The 21492-nt window shown below is 34.5% G+C and overlaps 1 protein-coding gene across 1 annotated transcript in view; it reads left to right on the forward strand.

The window, feature by feature from the left end:
- Positions 1 to 21492, forward strand: part of HMGCLL1 (3-hydroxymethyl-3-methylglutaryl-CoA lyase like 1) — a 191798-nt gene that overhangs the window by 70185 nt on the left and 100121 nt on the right. The window contains exons 6-7 of the mRNA XM_003254124.4: positions 5607 to 5670; positions 9302 to 9490. Of these exons, the coding sequence (XP_003254172.1) occupies positions 5607 to 5670; positions 9302 to 9490 (253 nt within the window). The remainder of the gene's footprint in view (positions 1 to 5606; positions 5671 to 9301; positions 9491 to 21492) is intronic.

Here is a 21492-nt window from a genome sequence, read left to right on the forward strand (position 1 = left end):
TGTGTGCTATTATTTCTGGCTACAGGACTTAGAACGTAAATAACCCTTACATATTTGTTTACTATAAAAATTAGGAATGTCTTAGACAAGTATTAAGAAGGTAAAAATGACATTTTAACTAATGTATTTGTGTATTAATTCATATAAGAAATAGCAATTGAATACAGTAGGCCCTCAATATCCACGGGTTATACATGTAGGGATTCAACCAACTATGAATCAAAAATATTTTTAAAAATAAAGAAAAATAAAAATACAATATAGCAACTACTTACATAGTATTTACATTGTGTTAGGTATTATAAGTAATCTAGAGATGATTTAAAGTATATAGAGAGAATTCCCCACAAACACTGAGGGACGACTATATTTGTTTTAAACAATGTGCTGTCTTGTGATACCATGTAAACTATGAAAATGAAAATTCAGCATAACTTCAAAGAGTTTTTAGCAGACTGGGAAAATAAAATATGTACGAAAATAATGATTGTACTGCCAAAACCAGCAAGTATATTAAGAGAGATAAAGATGCATACTATTGAAGTTTAAAGTAATTCTAATCTCTGGGGTGATTTAGAGAAACTTCATAAAGAAGGTACCAGTACAATGAAGTCATTAAAAATATATGAATATATGGAAACGTAATCAAAATAATGGCTTTTTCAGGCAGGGCAGGGAATCTACAAAGAGCAAAGACACAGTGAAGAGAAATCTCGGGAAATGTTTGGGTAATAGAAAGAAGTTTACTTTTATTGAAATAAAGTTTTTTGTAGATGTATAGTAAAAGAAAGTTAGAAGGTTAGATTGGAGTTTCACAGATTGCTAAACTTGAACACCAGTTTATTCAGTAGAAAATAGCAAGCCATTAAAGATTTTCAAAGTGGAAAACTAAGTAATCAGATCCATGCTCTAAGAATATAATTTTGACATTAGAAATTGAAGTAAAATGGAGAGCCATGGGACTAGAAACAAGGAGAGCACTTAGGAGAGGGTTCTTGGGAATGGTTCTGTACACTCAAGCTGCTGCTGGCAGAGGCTAAATGCTGCAGAGGCTAAAGGGGAAGAATCAGCTAACCTTTGGTTATTGAATAAGTTCACAAAGGTGACCATCAAGTGACTTAGCAGGACTGACCCTGAGAATAACTATGTAATTTTTTTAAATGGCAAATGCAGGAGAAACAGGTTTATGTGAAAGAAATAGGGACGATGACCGCTTCAGACATGTTTAACTAAATATGCTATGTGAATGCATCAAGCTTGTAATATACATAAGGCACTTTGGGGTTGATCCTAGGGTTATGGGCATAATGGTGAGCGAGAGGGACTATGGAGGACTTAGCTAACCCATAGACCCCCTTTTCCATTCTCATTACACACACAGAAATTTTATAACTTTTAAAACATATCACCTAGCTGAGAAAAAAAAAAAATCTCAGGTTTCATCAATGAAAATGTGGCAATCATGTAGGTTGATACCACAGAAGCATATGGGGGTATCTATCCCAGAAAGAGTACCTAGAACTATAGTAATGGGATTTTAATATCTACATGGGAAAGAATTCAATGTTCTGCTAAGGTATGAATTTGGAACTATGTCTTGGAGTCTGGCATCACCTCTTTGCCAATGCAAAGTCATTGAGATCCATGCCAGCTATTTTTATTGGTTGTGAATTTGTGACACATGAGTGTTGTGGAAACCCAAATTGAGAAATTATGGTAGAAATTTGTTCAAGAATTGATAAATTCCACAGGGTAAGGGCAGAAAGCAATCAGATTTTTTCGATAGGATCATTTAAATAATTCAAGATGCTCATAGAATTCCTACAGAAACTAAAATTACCATGAAAAGGCACTCACAATAAAAACTATAAAGCACATGAGAAAACAAGCTAACTTAAGGAAAACAAGCACAGGAGACAACAGAAAAAAACTTTAGCAGAACAGAAAGTAACAGAACAATCTGAAAAAGATTATAAATTAACCACATGAAATGTTTATAGAGGCAAAGGAAGAACATAAGACTTAAAGTATAATAATAAAAAAAGATATAATATCTTTGTGGATGAGAAAAATAAAATTCAGAAGATGGATAAACTTGAAACAATTTAGCAGTCTAACCAAGTATAATAAATAGCAAAATCATGTATTTGAAATGAATCTTTAAAAAATTCACAATGTAAGCAAAAAAAACAGATCTTTACAGAAAACAAAATTAGTATTTGACAAAATGAAACATTATCTATAAATGGGAATATATTCATTAAAATACAAAAGTGAATGAATTAATTGAACAGCAGATTACATGTAGCCAAAGGGAACAGCAGATTATGTGCAGCTTAGCCTGCAATTAAGATTTGAGAAAACTGTAAGAATGAAGCCCAGAAAAATAAATTAGTAGAAATTATGAAAGTAAGGTTAGTAGAAAATGCCTAATAGAATTTCCATATGGAGTAAACAGAGAAAATAGATATGAGAAATATGTTTGAAAACGTAGTACCTTGAGAATTTTCTAGAAATTAGGAAAAGTACTAATGTTAATATTGAAGAAGTATAGCAGATCCTGAGATAGCTAATAGTAAAATGCAGATAAGGTAGAAACAGATAGAACAGTAGAGAAAAAAATAGACTACCCTAAAAGAATTAGCTTGACAGTAAAATTCCTATCAGCAATAACTGAGACCAGAGACAGTAAAATAATATATTCAATGTGCCAAGATAACTGTCAACATAGAATTTTATACCTAGTCAAACTATTGCTCAAGAATGAAGGTGAAATAAAACCACTTGCTGACAAAACAGTCTGCAACATCTACCAGACTCTTGCTGAAAGAACTACTAAGTATTCACTTAAGTCAAAAACATTGAACCAGAAATAAGGGATAAGATGAAAAAATAAATGGAGCAATTGGAGTTTGCAGCTTCAGAAAAGTAGAAATTATTTGGAACGGGTCTGGGTAAAACTTAACCACCAGGCAATCAAAGCTGAACGAAAATATTATGGCATAGTTGTGAGGAAATTCCTGAGATTAGTTAGATATGGTCAGGTCCATGTAATACAACTTTTTACACAAGGGAATCAGTAGAGCAATCCAGGTGATGCAGTATTGTTGAGTGATTTTCAATGCTGGCAGTATAATAGAACTTTAAAAACTATGTAAAATAATACATTGGTGGTTGGATTTCATTCCTGAGGTTTCTGGTTTAATTGTTTTGGAACGTATCCTAAGCATCAGTGTTTATCTTTTTTAAAGCACCAAGGTGATTCTGTGCAGCCAAGGTTGAGAACTACTGTAATAGATTGTTAGAGAAGAGCAGAAGTCCAGAAGCTGGCTTTGGCCACTTGTCAAAGAAGAGAATTCAGTTCATATTCATGATGGTAGAGGCCTTTTCTCACTCAGGAAAAGTAGCTTGACTTCTTTAGAAAGGGTTGGCAAGCTTTTTCTGTAAAGTTCCAGACAATAACATTTTAGGTGTTGTGGGTCAGATGATTTCTGTTGCAACGGCTCAACTCTGCTATAGTGTAAAAGCAGCCATAGATAAGTATACAAACAGATGGGCATGGCTGTATTCTAATACAATTTTATTATTAAAAGAGTAATAGGATTTGGTCTCTGGGCCTTAGTGTACCAACCTCTGCTTTAGAATGTTAAAGTATACAGTTAAGGGAACATAGTTGAGAACCATCACATTAGCCTTGGAGAAAGTAGCCGCATGCATGACTAGCTCAAAGCAGTGTTCCCTCACAAGATAAGGAAGAGCATATGAACATGAAATGAGACAGAGTGTGAAGATCTCAGAAATACAGGCATGGAAATGTCCTGGAGGGAAAGTGTGAATAAATAAAAATGTCCACATAAAGAGTTAAGGCTCCGTCAGTAAAGTGGTAGCTGTGGCCAAATAATAATTTGAAAATGCAGGAGAGCTTTGTTTTGTTCTGCATTTGTTTTATGTTTGTTTTTCACATTTAGAAGAAGAACATGTAAATAAATACCTTGGATTTTCTATTTGCTCACATCTAGATGTTTTGGGTTCAAAAATCAATGTATTTGTATATTAGCACGTTATTGTAATCATTACATGTGTATTAAAACTTTTTCTCCTTTTCCATCCTTAGCCACCTTCTCCAGTGTTATGTTCATTTAAGAACATTTTATTTTCACACATCTTGATTAAATTTACAGATTATCTAAAGCATCAACTTAGATTATAGTGATTGGAATAACGGAGGGATGAGCTTCCTGTCTGGCATAACTTTCCAATTTTACTTGAATTTTATCCTCTTTTATCCTTTCCTATCCCTCATAACCGCTTGAATGGCTTATACAACTACTTAATACTAAAACATATTTTAATTGACATTTTAACACTTCTATAATTTCTGTAACCTAATTTCGTTACATCTTAGAATCAATAGCTATGTACTGAGTCATTGAATATGTATTTTATTTTTCTACTCCAAAGACTGTTAGGAATTTATTTCATAGTGCATCTTCCAATCAATAGCATATTAGAATTAAGGAAATAGGATATTTCTTGTGTTTTTGCCTCTACCTTTTCTCTGGCATCTGCTTCCACTGCCCCCACAGAGTTATATTTCTGGGAAACAAATCTGATCTTGCCACTACCTTACGTAATAATTTTCAGTGCCTCGAAACAATTTTGAGTGATCTCAAAGTCCAGACAACTTGGAATGGCGTTCAAAGGCTTTGCTTTCTAAACCCTTTCATATTGTGACCCCCATATTCGATCTCCAGCCTCATTTCCCCCCATCCCTCTCCCTTTTATGCAGCTTGCTTCATTCATTCCTAAATATCATACTCATTATGCATTATTTCAATACAAGAATTGTAAATGTCTCTGAAGTAAGTTTAATAAAATGGGATTGATGTTGAGCTGGAAATAGCTAAAGCAGGCTTTTCCTAAAGCTTAATAATTTAAGATTGAAATGGATGTTTGTCTTTGCAGGAAATGCTTGACTTTTTAATGTTAGAATGAATTACAAAAGAAGCTTATAGAATATCTTTATTCTGAGCCTTCTAAACACACTAGACACTCTTCTGTTTGGAATGATTTAGGTAAACCCATGAGAGAGAGAGAAAAAATGAACTCTGAGGCTATGCCCAGTTCCAAGACCTTTGGATGATTAATGACTGTATCTAAATGAGGCCAAAATATCCAGATGGGAGTAAGAAGAAAAATTCAGTTAGTTTCCTACATGGTCTCCTTGTATGTTTCCAAAGACCCAGATATTTAACAGTTGAGTGTATGTAATTATTTAAATAAAACCATACATTTCACTGGTATTTTCTGCTTTGAATGTTAATATGTTGCTATGGTATGAATAACTTTACCAGATAATCACTTACTATTTATCCACATCTGTCACAAAAACATGTATCAAATTGTAATTATTATAGAAAGATAAAAATGTGAGCTGATTGAAAATGCTTCAAACTTTATTTGGTTTGGTCTAATGATAAAATAATAATAAAGTAATAGTGCAAAATAAATTTTCTTGATGCAGTTTCAGCTAATTCTTAATTTTTATAAAATGGAAATGGCTTATTTACCATATGCATATTTATAAGGCTCTATTTTTAATCTAGGTATGTGTCTTGTGCTCTGGGCTGTCCATATGAAGGAAATATTACACCGCAAAAAGTGACAGAAGTAAGCTACATCTCCAGCTTTTTTGGTTTATGGTAACATGATATATATTATTTTTAAAAGTGGGCTTTCTTAATATTTATTGAATCTGCATAGCATGAAGCCATAGATTAAGAGACGAACCCTGAAGACCTATTTGATCACTTAACTAATAGTTTCATTTTAACAGTGAAGTCCTGTACATTGGCTATAACTTTTCAACGTTAAGGGACAGTTGAGTCCTATAATTTGGGTGCTCAGAGGTGGAAGGAATAAAAATATCTATTTTTGTTTTTTTGTGGCTATAGCATAGTGAGTGGCCTGTCCCATCTCCATCAGAATGTCAGGGCAGTTTTTGGAGAAACACTTCAACTTTGCCTTGGTCGCTGAGGCAGCATCCCTGTTTTTCTCCTGCATACTTTGGCACATTATATCAGAGTATACACTATTTTTGTGTTTTTGTCCTTTTGTGATCCTGTAGATCTTACTGCTGTGATTAAGTTGCTGTTATTCCAGAACAATTTTACAGCAATAGATTATAGTCATTAAGGCCTTGATTACTGAAGTTTATTTTCTTCCTGTCCTTTATTACTTATTTATACCAATGAATACAAAATGCACTGTCTTTGAGATTATATTAGATTGTCTCAGAAATTTATTTGCATATAAACTATATTAATGTAGACCTGTTTTTAAGGTTAATTTTGACAAATTTAGTAACTTTTGAAAAATTTGGCACCAAAGCAGTGAAGATGGCCTTATAAGAAAATCCAAATTTAGGCAGGATAAACTTTCAGTTTAGCTAAAGCTGTTCCTCTTTTGTGCTTTCATCTGAACTTTTGGAATCTACTGCAGATTTTTCAAATGAAACATATCCTTTTATCTATTATTTACACAAGACCCTTGCACACAGAGGCACATATACTAAAATAACACAATTCAGATTTTTTAGGTTTTTCACTTGCATGGGACCCTTCCAAGGCTCTGTCATTAATTTGCATTCCAATTGTATATATTTTTTTAAAGAATACCTCCAAAGGGCATAACTTCAGGCTGGCCCCACAAAACCTGGATGCACCTTTGCTTACCAGCAGACTTGCTTTCTTGCTTTTGCTGTGCGCCACATAGGAATGAACCACACACACCTTGGGTGAGGATCTCCATTTCTGTACCCGAATGCCTAAGGTGCTACTGCAGAGTCATGAAACAGGAATAATTCAGGACCAGAAACTTTAAAGGGGCCTTTTGTGTGATTCTAATACATTTTGTGCTTAACTCACTCTCTTCTCTCTGAAATTACTACTTCAAACTGTGATTACTCTGTTCAGGCCTCTGGTCGTTCCCCTCATTGTCTCCCTCCTCAGTTTTTGCTTTCTCATTACACTGTCCTTTGCATTTAGCTTTTTCCCTACCTGGAATGTTCTTTGCATTTTATATGTCAGCTGCCTGGAAGCCATTAACATTTGCATTTGATATTCTTCCTAGAACATTCTTCTCAGATCCTTCCTTCTCACCCTCTTCAACGAGTTAGTAAGCACTTTATAATAAAGCTTACTTTATTTCAAGTTGTCACATAGGTCCTATGTGACAGATCCAGGTCAATTTCCTTTGCTACATGCTCTTGGAATCCTCTTTCTTTGTTTGAAAATTCTTATTTTAGCTAGTATTTATTTATTCCTCAGTAGGGTTGACTAAGATCTATCCTCACTTGACTTCAGGATCTGTAATAACATGAGCCATGTCAATATTCATTTCCCCATTATATCCCGGGACCTAGCACAGCACCTGCCATAAAATAGGTATTGAAGAAATACATATTAAATGAATGAGCGAATCAGTATCATGTGCCAGATTGTGTCAAATGGCTTTTATACATTCTCATTTCACTTTTACAACCAAACACATCATTATTAAAATTGTTTTTATCTTTTTTTTTTAAGAACAAAGTAACCAAGGCTTAGAAAATATGCTAAAAGAAGGTGTTTTGTTGTCTGTATTCTACAGATTAGGGATTGAGGCTTAAATAGGCTAATCTTCTGCCCAGTGTCACATGAGTAGGATAAGTGGGAGCCGAGATTGAAATTCAGACCTCTGTGATTCCAGAACCCATGTCTTTGTCAAAATACCATGCTGCCTTTATGCATCCATATTGCTCTTTGAAAGTAACATTATTCAGCTTGAAGAGATTTTGCAATTTACCTTAAAGTATATATATTTATAAGCCAGATAAATTAGGCCAGAAATATTAAATGACTCTACCAGTTGCAAAGCTAGTTAGTGAAAGAGCTGAACTTAATATAGTTGATCCATGAACAATTTGGAGGTTAGGAACACCACACTCCACATACACAGTCAAAAATCTAGGTATAACTTTTGCTCCCAAAACTTAACTACTAATAGCTTACTGTTGAGTGGGAGCCTTTTAGATAATGTAACCCGCCAATTAACACATATTTTGATTTTCGTTATCTTGAAATGGTGGGCAAATGTAGCTGGAGACCTCAATCTATGGTGCATATTGAGCAATTCAGCTTTCTCTTATGTCATGACTTTTTTCTGCTTCTTGGGAGCACTTCCAGCGTCACTAGTTGCACTTCTTATGAGTTCACTGGTGTTATTTAAGGTTTATGGTATTGCACTAAACATAATGAAAAACACATCAGAACTGCAAGAGATCACTTTGTGCTGTGATATGCAATTTACTGGAAATATGAACTGTTCATACAGAGATGATTAGCATCACCAGGATTTTAAGTGGATACCCTCACTGGAGCTCACTGGAATAGCAACAGAAGGTGGCTACAAAATTATTACAATAGTACAGTATGTACTATAATTAATTTTATGCAGTTATGATTTAGTACTGAATCATTACATGCACATTTCTCTTGAATGAGAATGGCACTATCTACGGTCTGTGTGCTGAGTTTTGATAAATTTTAACCTTTTAAAATACATTTGTATTATTTCATAGTAAATGAGAAAAATAGATTAGTATTAACATATATTTTATATATTCATGACATACCTTTTTCTTTTTTTGACATTGCTATGCTATGGGATTTGTCTGCAAGTTTTTTCGAATTGTTGAAAATCTCCCCCCAAAAAATTAATATAGTTATTTTAAAAAAATTCATGTACAAGTGGATCCATAGAGTTCAAACTTGTGTAGTTTAAGGGTCAGCTGTATATATATATATAGTGAAATATTTGTAAATTTCACATTTTTTAGGGCAATGAAGATCTCTTATTACTGTTTTGACCCCTAAACTAATAGCTTGAGAAATACTACTTCCAAAGTAGATCTGTAATGCTGTGGTTTGATTATAGTGTTGAGAAACATACACCTCCCATAACTGACACTGTAGATTATAATTTCATAGCAGAACAAACAGCTGGATAAAAAGATAGGCAGATATGACTCTAAGGCAAACTTGAATATTAGAAAAAGATAACTGCAATAATCTCAAAGTCTTATATAATGTTTAGAATATCAGAAGCAAAGAAAAAGGACCAGAAAATACATTATATATTTTTCATGGACATTGCTGGTCTCAGTTGTAATTTTTACCTTTAGGTGATGTTAGTTGTGGCACAAGAGGGTTTGAGTCTCTTCATTTCCATTATTTTACTAGCACTTCACCTTTATCAACAGGTGTCTAAGAGATTGTACGGCATGGGTTGTTATGAGATCTCTCTAGGAGACACAATTGGAGTGGGAACTCCAGGAAGTATGAAAAGAATGTTGGAAAGTGTGATGAAAGAAGTCCCACCAGGTGCTCTTGCTGTTCACTGTCATGACACTTACGGACAAGCCTTAGCAAATATCCTTACGGCCCTTCAGGTATTTTGTACTCTTTGTGTGTTATGTGTGTGCATAGGGTGTTCATCTTTATCTGTAATATAAACATACTGAGAGCTGTATTGTTACAATTTTTATAAAATGTTATGAATCTAATTTTAACCAGTGTCTGCACATGGCAGGCACTTGGGAAATATTTGTCAATTTCACATTTTTTTAGGGCAGTGAAGATCTCTTATTACTGTTAGTTTGATTTGATAAAATCTGTAATCTGTTCTTTTGAAAACTATTAATCTTAGCAGAGTTATGTCTGCTTGTTTCTCTTCCCATATTCTATCAACCGTAACACTTAATAGACTGAAATATGATGGCATTTTGAGCAGCGCAAAACACAAAAATAGTAGACTACCAAAATCCTGAAACTAATGCTTTCTTTGGTGATTTCATGCTCTATGATGGGAAGATATGGTGCTGAAATATAGTATATTTTGCTTAAAATGTTTTCCTGAGGTTGGCAAGCTTACTTTTGACAGAACTTTTGTCTTTTAATCAACTATATTCCATTATATGATAAAGTGAAGAGATCTAGAAAGTTGGAAGATTATGAATTGCTTATTACATTCTGTGTTATTTTAAATGTATTCATTTGAAAGAATTGCTATAAGTAGCATTAAAAGAGTATTATTTTAAAATTAATGTCAGTTTCTTAAATGCAGCTAAAAATGATTTGTTTGATATTCTCAGAATCCAAGATTTTGACAACCAGAGATAAGACTATATAAAAGCTTTCTGGTTGGAGGCTGAAAACCAATATGTAAACTTAGTATCGCAGTCCTAAAGTATACAGTTGTTGGCAGAAGTTAAAAAAAAATGGGAAGATCAAGTTCCACAAGGGCTTGTATTGACTTTGTAACATATGTGTACAAATCCTTATTTATCCTCTGGAAGCAAGAAAAGAACGTTCTATTGAATCAGAGAAAAGAGAAAATGTTATTCCATGGTCTTTGGGGCGTGGGAATTTTTGCAATTTTCCTTCCCTAGGTATTCTAGTTTCTGAAACAATAGAAAACTAGGCAGCACTTCAGGATCCTGTGTTCAGCTGCAACTGGAAGTTATTGTTTCTGAAGGGCTGTTTCTCTCTCTCTCATTTCTCTGTGTGAATATATCTTCTATATTTTAACACTTTGAGTAATCATTTATTTGTGTAGCATATTTATTATAGAATGAATGACAGTTTAGGTCTTCAGGATAAAGGGCTGTAGAACAAGATCTGGGACCCCAAACTTCTGCTTCTGGACTATGTCTGCCCTTGAAAATGCCCAAGTAACAAAACATTGCTAATACTCCAATGCGGTTTTAATGGTTAAGGAAGGCCTCTCTGAAGAAGTAATTGTTGAAATCATATCTAAAGAATGAGAAGGGGCCAGGTGCAGTGGCTCAAGCCTGTAATCCCAGCACTTTGGGAGGCTGAAGCGGGCAGATCACAATGAGGTCAGGAGATTGAGACCATCCTGGCTAACATGGTGAAACCCCATCTCTACTAAAAAAATACAAAAAACTTAGGCGGGCATGGTGGCAGGCACCTGTAGTCCCAGCTACTTGGGAGGCTGAGCAGGAGAACTGCGTGAACCCGGGAGGCGGAGCTTGCAGTGAGCCACTGCACGCCAGCCTGGGCGACAGAGCGAGACTCCTTTTCAAAAAAAAAAAAAAAAAAAAAGAGAAGGAACTAATCCTAAAATGGTGTGTATGTGTTGTGGTGTGTGTGTGCACGTGTGTGAAAAGAATGTTTTAAGATGTTGAAACTTCGTTTGAGCAAAAGTCCTTGGGAAGCAGAGGATTATGTCCTAGTAATTAAAAGAAGACTAATGTATTTAGATAAATTAAGGTTTATGAAATTTGCTAAATTGGTTGAATTGCATTGTCTCTATTTTCTGAGAGATTCGGACTGAAATTCTGGGCCATTTTTCCATCTTATAACAGCCATACAGGGGACAGGAAACAACCTTGGGCCCAAGCAAGATGAGGAACATGAATGAGAACATATGTAAGGACAGGACTCCCCAAAAGACCACAACCCCAGTCAAAAGGTGAATCAGCAAAAGATCCATCCCATAAAGGGAGAGAGCAAGCATATTCACGTGTCATGGCCTCAGCTATGAGTAGAGGAGAAATAGGATGTATCTCTTTATACTACACAACGTTTTGTGGATTTAGGGTTCAAGTTCACATACCTGCAGAACTGGAAAGACCTAAGCAGATGAGTTATTTTCAAATACCTATGGGTTAGTAGCACTGCAGGTGCCAGAAGAATATTCTTATAAAATATACAGTATTAACATATGCATATTATATATACATTATATGTACATATTATGTATATATTGTAAGGTATTTTATATGTTAACCTATAATATATAAACATATTTTTTAAGGAACATATTTTCAGCTTACGCTAAACTATTTGAGATCTGTGTGTTTCTGTGTTTGTGTGTGTGTGTGTGTGTGTGTGTGTGTGTGTGTGTGTGTGTGTGTGAAGGGAGAGATTGATACTATACCCCTCAGTGGCTCCTGTGATAGTAGAATGTCTGTCTAATTGTCAGGATGTGAGGATCTGTGTTTTCTGTTTTTCTACCATGTGCAGAAGCTCTGTTGTGTGCCTGGGATGCTGGGGCAGAAGGGAGGGAAGGGGGCTAGGAAAGCAATAGTATACTCTGTGTTACATTGCCCCAGAACTTAATTTATAGCCACAGTGTAAATACATGGATAAGAGAGTAAAAGTGGCTCATGTAATAAGCAACATGATATGAGGCCAGAGAAGCTACTATAAATGAGTGAATGCTCAAAAAGCAGAGATACAGAGCTTTCTGTCTTTTCCGCCATCAGCTGGCATAGAGTTTGATAACGCATTGACATCCTAAGAAAGATACATACACAACTGCTTTCTTGAAACTGTATGTAACTGAGACAGTGTTCAAATGTTTTGAAACTTTTATGTTTATGAAAGACAGCCACATGTGGTACTGGAATGTCACAGCAAACACACATGTGGACTGGTCCTGAGTGGCGCTGAGTCAGGTGTTCACCAGTGCTCTCTTCTCACCCCTCTTCCAACAACAACAAAAACACAATAAGCAGGTTTAACTTTAGAGGAGAAGAAGAAAATACATTGAAGAAAACTGTCAGTGTTTGAATAGAAGGAGAATCAGAGAAAATCTAACTTCATTATGAACAAGGCCAACCTTGGCTTCAGGAAGCAGAGGCCATACTTCATTTTTAAAAAATGGAATCTTTGAAGTGGCTTCTAGTAAGATTGGTGGTGGATGTGGACTAGCTATCATTTGCTTTAATTTAGGGGTGGAGAAACAGTTTACAGTGCTTCAGACTGGAAGTTAATATTAAGGCAAGGAGACATGTAATAAGTGGAAACTTGGCCACAATGATAGGAAACAAATGAAAGTTATAAACGGAACATCCCCCTCTGTCTGGAAAGCACACACTAATAGTGTAGTAGAGGGATCTGAGGGATCTTTCTTGGGTTCCTGGGTTTTATTGTTTTTTTTTTATTACTTAAATATATGATTAATGGGACCGGAGATGGTTGTATGGAATTCAAGAATAATTATCGTATTATTTAATATAGAGAAATTATTCTGAGCATGTCGATCCCAGTGTGGGATATTTATAATCCCTCAAAACCAAAAGAGCAAGAAAATGAGGTGACAAAATGTACAGCATTTTAGTAACGGAAGAAACGGATGTGGCCCAATATACTTATCTTAATTTTTAATGTAAAAATTTCGCTTCACCCTTCTGCCAAGTACCTAAGTAAAAGGCCAGTTAACAAATTGTTTAATCTAATTAATTTCTCAGCCTCTATTTTTCTCCCCTGAAATGAGGAAACAAATGAGATCCAATACTGAAATAACAGCTACACATTCATTGGTAGCATAAAGACAAAGAACAGGCAATATTTACATTTCTTCTTCTGAAGTACTATGTTCCCTTTTTTCTCTTCAGCTTAATAAACCTTAATGTGCCTTTTCTCATAATGTTTTTCATATGTTTACTATTCTCTTTTAGAAAGACCAAATTATTTACCTAATTTTTACATCAAAAGCTTTCAGTTTTTAGATTGACTCTTTTTTTATTATTATACTTTAAGTTTTAGGGTACATGTGCACAACATGCAGGTTAGTTACATATGTACACATGTGCCAGGTTGGTGTGCTGCTTAATAAACCATGTTTAAAAGCTACCAAATAGCAAATCTTTCTTCATGTAATTTAGTTTTGAGTTTCTCAAGAAGAAATTTTTTAAATTCCCATTACTAGCCAGATAAACCTGTTTGTTTCTCAGTTCTATATTTGTAAGAGTGGATGTAATGATGTCTACTTCCCCGAGTTGTGCAAAACTGAGATGAGATACAGAATTTCTAGAATGATGCCCTGATAACAATACATGTGGTTGGACTGTTGAATTTTCAAGTGTGTGTAACCTAGGGTCCTGAGCCACAGAAGTCTGAATGAACAAAGATGAACAAAGTGCCTTTATATATGCTTTTTACAAGTGGTTGGATTGTTTATATCAGTGTTAAAAAAATGGGTATACATTCTAATACTTTTATTTGCTTTAGTTCATCTCCAACATCTTTTTATTAATATAAGCATCTCTCTGATTTTGGCAATAGGTGATCAATCAGTTTTTGTCTTTAGGGATAATATAATCTTCATCTATTTCTAGATATCCACAGGTATAATGGATAGTTGGAAAAAGCTGTTTCTGAGCTACTGGAAATTTTAAACTGACATTCATTTAATCAACATTTACAAATAACACATATAAAAGTTCTGATTCTACTGTAATAAGCTAAAAACGAAAGTGGTTAATCTTCATGCAACAGACTGTACTTAGATCACAAACTTCAAGCTCACGAAGAAAGCAAACATGTCTAAACCCACCCTCCCACTCCCGCAGCACTTCATCCATGCTGATCAAATGGGCAAGTAGAAAAATTGATTGTCAAGTGTTTCCTGAGTCAGAAAAGTAAAAAAGAATGAACACTGGATTCATCAGTAGACGGGTTTTTTGTTTGTTGCTTTTCTTTTTAATCACGGTTTAACAGTTTTTTGTTTGTTGTTTTTGTTTTTTGTAAATCATTGTTTCCACACTTACATCAGCACCATTAATTTATGTTGGTTGACACTCTAGGATAAAAGGGTAGGCGCAGAGAATAACATACATTGTAATCTCCATTCTCACAAGTCACAGCTCACTGGACCAAGGAAACTCTTTTAACACATATCTGATAGTTAGAACATCTTTTTTGGGATCCAGAGGCTGAAAAGGTCATAGGCAGAGTCTTCGAGTGCAGATACACACAGAGAAGTAAAGTCGAGGCTCATGAAACTGAGAGATTACAGGACGGAGAATATGGCTGGTAGCTTTTCACTTTCCATGGGGCCAAGTGTTATGGTTTTCTGCTTCATTTTCTTGAAATTCTCCAGTGTCCTCCTAACGGGTACTTCAATTTTTTCACTGACTTTTCCATTATCTACAGAATACGATATTGAGATAATTGCATTTCCTCATATGCAAAAGAATTCTGTTACACTAGAAGATAAATCAAAGTATATTCTCATACCCTTTTCATGAAAATTTCTTAGATTCAAAACAAATATAGTTAATCAAAATATTTTGTTTGCTTTTCTTGGCAATTTCGATTAAATTAGTGTGATTATAGTAATTCCAAAAATTAAAGATATGGATGTTTCTTTGTTTTTATCACTAATTGCACCTAGTATGACATTAATCCTAGGTTTCAGCTGTTATTTTATTTCCTTCAGACATAATAATGCAAGTTTAAAATCAGTACAACTCATTGTGGTTAATTTTTACCTTTTAAAAATAAACATTCTTAATTTTAAGATGATTTTTTCTTGCTGTTATCTCCTTCAAGAAAAGAAATATATTAATACTATTAGTTTCTTCTCAGTCTAATCTTTCTTCTTTTGGGGACTTAAATTTGGCTTTTATAGTATAGTAAGAATAAAGGCCAGAAAATGAAACGATTCTTCCCTTGGCATAAGAGATGGAAATTTCAAAACTCATTACCTTTTTGATCAACTCTTACCCATTCTGTAGATGTCTCATCTTATTAATCTTGTTTTCAATATCTTGTTTTTAACCAAATACTTGTCACATACTTCTTAACACATATGGCCTTAATTTGGAAATTTTCTTGTTATGCCATGGTATTTGCATAAAACACATTAAGCTTTTTATTTTTAAATTTCTTTTCATGTTTATTTTCAATTTTTTCTCACTTGAAAGTTCATATTTACAAGGAAATTTTATGCACATACATTCTTGCCCCTGAATATAACGTAACAAAGAATTTTCCTTTGGAACGTTGGTTTGAACTGGCCAGTGTTGCATTGAACATAAACTATTATCACATGACTTTTTTTTAGCTTAATGTAACATAACCAGTTAATGGTTATATGCCCAGCCCTTAGACACACCACCCCCAAAACACACAATTAGAAGCACTGATAACTCCAATAGCCCAAATTCAGGAATCTCTTAGCTTTTTAGTTGAACAACTTTCTCATATATTGCCAAAATATTTCTAACTCTGGGTTTAGACTAAATAGAAGTAATATATATTGTTAGATCACCGTGGCTCATTCTTATAAAATTACTTCTCAGTTTAGAATACCAGACTTATTTAATAGTATCAGTGAAGGTTAGGTTAAAGAATGAAAGCCAGTGGAATGGAGGATGTGGAGAATTTAATAATCTTCAGTCAAACAGTTGGAACCCTCTTCTAGAAGTGACAAAGGTTTTTTTTTTCATTTACTTATAAGTCTCTCTTCAATAGAGAGCATAATATACAATATAAATTATTTCTATCAATTATGACCGTTTAGAATTATTTTATGAATTATTTAAAAATACTAATTTAACCAAACAAAGGTTTATTGGTTATCTTCTGTGTGACAGTCTCTCTGCTGTTAGGCAAACTGGTTAATTTAAAAAAAGCATGATGAAGCACCATCCTTTTCCTCAATAATTTTTTAATCTATCAGATTAAATGTGAAAATATGTCAAATTGCATAGTCAGGAAGTTGTATTTATCCACATTCTAAATTTGTTGTACTGACTTAACTTTTAAAAAAAATCGGTATAAATATGATTAACTGTAAGAATCATGTATGGCTACATACTTCTACTAAAGACTTTTCAGGTTAAGTAATACTATTTTATAAAAATTGTGTCTTTTTCTAATGGAACTTTTAACACATTTCCCAAGAAATGTAAAAATAATAGTACCCTCTGTCCTCCTAGCCCAAAATTACATTATGCATTTTATTTTCATACATTGTATTGAAAAATTTTCTATTCTGCTTAACAGTTTATTTACTTTATATACGAGTGTATGTTTGTATGTGTGTGTGTATGTATGTATGCATATATCTAATTCAAAGAGTGAAGTGGTCTAGTATTAGGAAGGATGCATACAAGAGTAAGCTCAGGTTACTGACCTTGAAGAGTTTCCAGTAGGAGCAGAGACAAACTTAAAGTGTCATAATAACCCAAGGGAGATACTTGGAAGCAAACCTGGGGTGAGGTATTCCTTGTTTTTGTCTTTATTTTATTTTTTTTATACTGAAAACAGTGGACAGCTACTGGAGGTTTTTAATCAGGGATCATTTGATTAATGCTTTGTGTTAGAGAACTTAATCTAAATTTTATTTAGGAGATGGACTGTTATCCTGGGTACTGTAAAGATCAATGATAGACTGGATTAAGAAAATGTGTCACATATACACCATGGAATACTATGCAGCCATAAAAAAGCATGAGTTCATGTCCTTTGCAGGGACATGGATGAAGCTGGAAACCATCATTCTCAGCAAACTATCACACGATCAGAAAACCAAACACCACATGTTCTCACTCATAAGTAGGAGTTGAACAATGAGAACACATGGACACAGGGAGGGGAACATCACACACCGGGGCCTGTCAAGGGGTACGGGGTTAGGGGAGGGATAACTTTAGGAGAAATACCTAATGTAGGTGACGGGTTGATAGGTGCAGCAAACCATCATGGCACATGTATACCTATGTAACAAAACTGCACTTTCTGCACATGTATCCCAGAACTTAAAGTATATATAAAAACAAACAAGATCAACAAAATTGACCACGGCAATTAAGTAATAAAAATAAATAAAAGGCACATCAATTGTAAAATAAAGTACAAAAGGTCTGAAGACCAGAGACCCGGAGACTAAAGAGAACACTGTTGCAATAGTGTTGCTCCTGGTGAAAAATGATGAGGGGTGCTGTGGTCTGAATCTTTGTGTTTCCAAAATGTTTATGTTGAAACCTAAATCACCAGTGTGATGTTCTTAAGAGGTGAGGCCTCTTGGAGGTGATTAGGACTTCCTTCATGAATAGAATTAGTTCCCTCATAAAAGGGGCCCAAGGGAATTTATTTGCCACTTCTGCCATGCAAAGACATGGTAGGAGGAAAGAAGATGCCAGGCACCATCTACAAAGCTAAAAACAGCCCTCACCAGATACCGAGTCTGCCAGCACTTTTATCTTGGACTTCCCAGCTTCTAGAACTGCTAGAACTGTGAGAAATAAATCTCTTATTATTTATAAACCACCCTGCTTATGGTACTTTGTTATAGCAGCCCAAACTGACAAGGGGGGAGATAAGGTGGAAGAATCATATGAGAGAGGTTATTCCCATGCAGAAGCAGTGAGACTAAGAATTGCTTGTGAGTGTATGTAAGGTGAGGGTGCTAAAAGATAAAGGTTTGAGAGAAGGACAGTGAGTGATGACTCGAAGGGTGCAAGTTTGGAAAATAGGTGGATGTCTTTAAAATATTGGTCTTTCCAAGGCATTGCCAGCTTTATGAGAACAGATGCAGAGACCTATTTGCTAATGATAATAATCCATATTTTATGAGTTCACCTTCCACAGGGCCACAAACATGCTGCAGAGTTGCCCCCCAAATTATAGTGGGAATAATTTTTAGATGTATCTCAGCCTCTTGGGCAAGTAGACTTCTGGAAGGCCTGCCTGCCAAATAAAATAGTGTGTACTATGAAACCTACATTTTACATCTACTACTTTATTGTTGACCAAAGCAGTTGTAGTGGAGTTTATTGGCTTGTTTTCCAATAATTAAAAAAATTATTTTTTAAATATTTAGAAAATATGGAAAATCACAAAAAATACTTACTTATAATTCTACCACACAGAGGAAACATATTAAGTTAGTAAAATAAGTATTACATATATATTCATAGACTATATACATATATATACACACACACACATACATATTGTGTATGTATGTGCATATAGGTTATAGGAATGAGGTACATATTTATTTTGCTTAATATACTATGATTAGCATTGTTATTGAAACTTTTCCAGACATGATTTTTAAAACCAACATAGCCTACCCTTAACATGTGTGTATGTTAAATGTGTATGTTAATTTAACTGATCCCACTTTTGATTGGGAGCAGTTATTTTAATATAATTTTAATGAACATTCTTATTTCTAATATTTTATTCATCTTAGAATGGATTTTCAGGGAAAATATAGGATCATTAGAGGTGTTTTTATATATTATGTAAGTCAAGGGTTTTTAGAAAGGCTATTTCCAGCCTATGCACTCACTAGGTTTATATAATATTGCTAAATTCAGCAAACCTCACTTATAGATTATATTATAATGTAAAATGTATGCCAACTCGATTTGCATTTGATATGCCATTGTAATTTCTATTTGCATTTGTTTCGTGGGGCTGAACAGTTCTTTCATATGTGTAATGATTATTTGTATTTTTTAAATTAATTGTTGTTCTTGTTCTGTCTACTCTGCATTGAAATGTTTTTTCTCACAAATTTTAAGAGCTATTTATATATTATCTCTTAAATGTTAAGGTATCTAACATATATATGTATATATGGTAGGATTATTTTTCAAAACTTGCTTTTGTGTTTTAATGCATATTTGCTTTACATTTGTATTTACTAGTTTATGAATTTATTTTAAGAAACATATCTTGAATGCTTACTACTATCAGATACTGTTCTAGGCACACAGCCACGATAAAAGGCATTGTCATGTCTTCAAGTAGCTCATATTCTGGCAGGGGAGTACGGATGATTAAAAACACCCCCCCCCAACACACACACACACACACACACAGACACACACACACACACACCTAATATAGAAGTACAGTTTAGAGCATATTAATTGGTGATAAAAACTATGCAAAAAAATAAAGAGAAAGTGCAGTAAGATACAGAGGATGGGAAATTTGGAGGGGTGGTGAAAGGGGGCAGGTTGTAGTATTAACTAAGTGGTCAGGAAGGCAATTTTAAGAAGAGATGTAAGCAAAGAACTGGAGAAGATGCGGGTATTACTCCACTTCACAACTGGGCACAGAGCATTTCAGTCTGAGGGAATAGTTACAGTCAAGATTCTAACGTGTGTTCAACAAACAACATGTGGCCAGTGTGGCTGGAGATAAGTGAGTAAGGAAAAGAGTAAGAGAGGATCCTTGAAGGCTATTGTAAATCCTTTGGCTTTTTCTTTGAGTGAAATGGAAAAAAAAAAAAATTACAGGGTTTTGAGCACTCCTGGCTTGCATTTCAAAAGGGATCATTCTGACTGCTCTGTTGAGACTAGACTATAAGGAGGGGGCAAATAAGAATTAGGAGACAAGTTAGAATGCAATTGCAATAGTCCAGGAAACAAATAATGATGGTTTGCCTAAATGTGGTAACTACAGAGGTGGTGAGCATATTCTAAGTATATTTTTAAATTTGAATTGATTTCATGATGAATTAGATGTCGAATGTCTAAAAGGGAAAGAAAATGATCACAAATACATTCGAGTGAGCAACTGGAAGGACAAAACTGCCATCAACCAAAATGGAAAAGGCTATGAGTGGACAATATTTGCGGGCAAATATTAGAATTTCAGTTTGGGGCATGTTATATTTGAGGAATCTGCTACACATCTAGATGGATCTTTTGAGTAGACAGTTACATATAAAAGAATTGGGAAGGGATATGAAGTCTTCAGTGAGGATATAATAAGCGGCATATAGATCATATTTAAATCCAGCAGACTGTACAAGATGATAAGTGGGGCACCGAGACATTCCATCCTTAAGAGATCAGAGCAGTTTGAGGAGACTGAGAAATAGTGATTTATGAAGTAAGAAAAAACTGAGAGTCTTGAGCCCTAGAGTCTATAAAAAGGGTTTCAAGAAGAAAGAGGTGTTAAATGCTATATATGGGTTACGTATGATGAGGACCAAGGATTGTCCACATTGTCATCCCTTTATGCCTTCTGCTTTTGGAGTTATGCTTAGAAAGACCTTTAATACTCCAAGAAGAGGTACATGACTACCTATCTTTTCTTTGGCTTCATTTCTTACAATAAAATATTTAACCCAACTGGACTTTATTTTTATTCAAGGTGCAAGATAAGAATCTATTTTCTATATGAACACATTTTTTATCCATTTATTACCTAACCCATTCTTTCCCTACTAATACGAAATGTTCACCCATGACACATACTGTGCTTAAATTGGGTCTCTCTCTGGAATTTCTATTCTGTGGTAACAATAGCTGATCCTAATATTTTTTAAAATCATGTCTTACCTGAGTTATTCTATGTTGTCCTCATGACAATCCCATGAAGTAATTTTTGTAACTTTTTTATTTTAAAAAAATGACATAATTGTAGCTTAGCAAGGTTAGGGAAGTTGTCCAATGTTTCCTACTTGAAAAATAGTAGAACTGGGATTTCAACCCAACTCATCTTGTGTCTTTCCATCTCTTTAGTCTATTTATTTCGTGCAAATGCCACACTTTTCATGAATGTGTCTCTATATTACATTTTAAATCTGACATAACACGATGCCTTAGTCCTTTAATAAAATCCTTCTTGGCTGGGCTTGGTGGCTCACGCCTGTAATCCCAGCACT

Source organism: Nomascus leucogenys, chromosome 22a (genome assembly GCF_006542625.1).
Source record: "Nomascus leucogenys isolate Asia chromosome 22a, Asia_NLE_v1, whole genome shotgun sequence".
In the NCBI taxonomy this organism is placed as follows: domain Eukaryota; kingdom Metazoa; phylum Chordata; class Mammalia; order Primates; family Hylobatidae; genus Nomascus; species Nomascus leucogenys.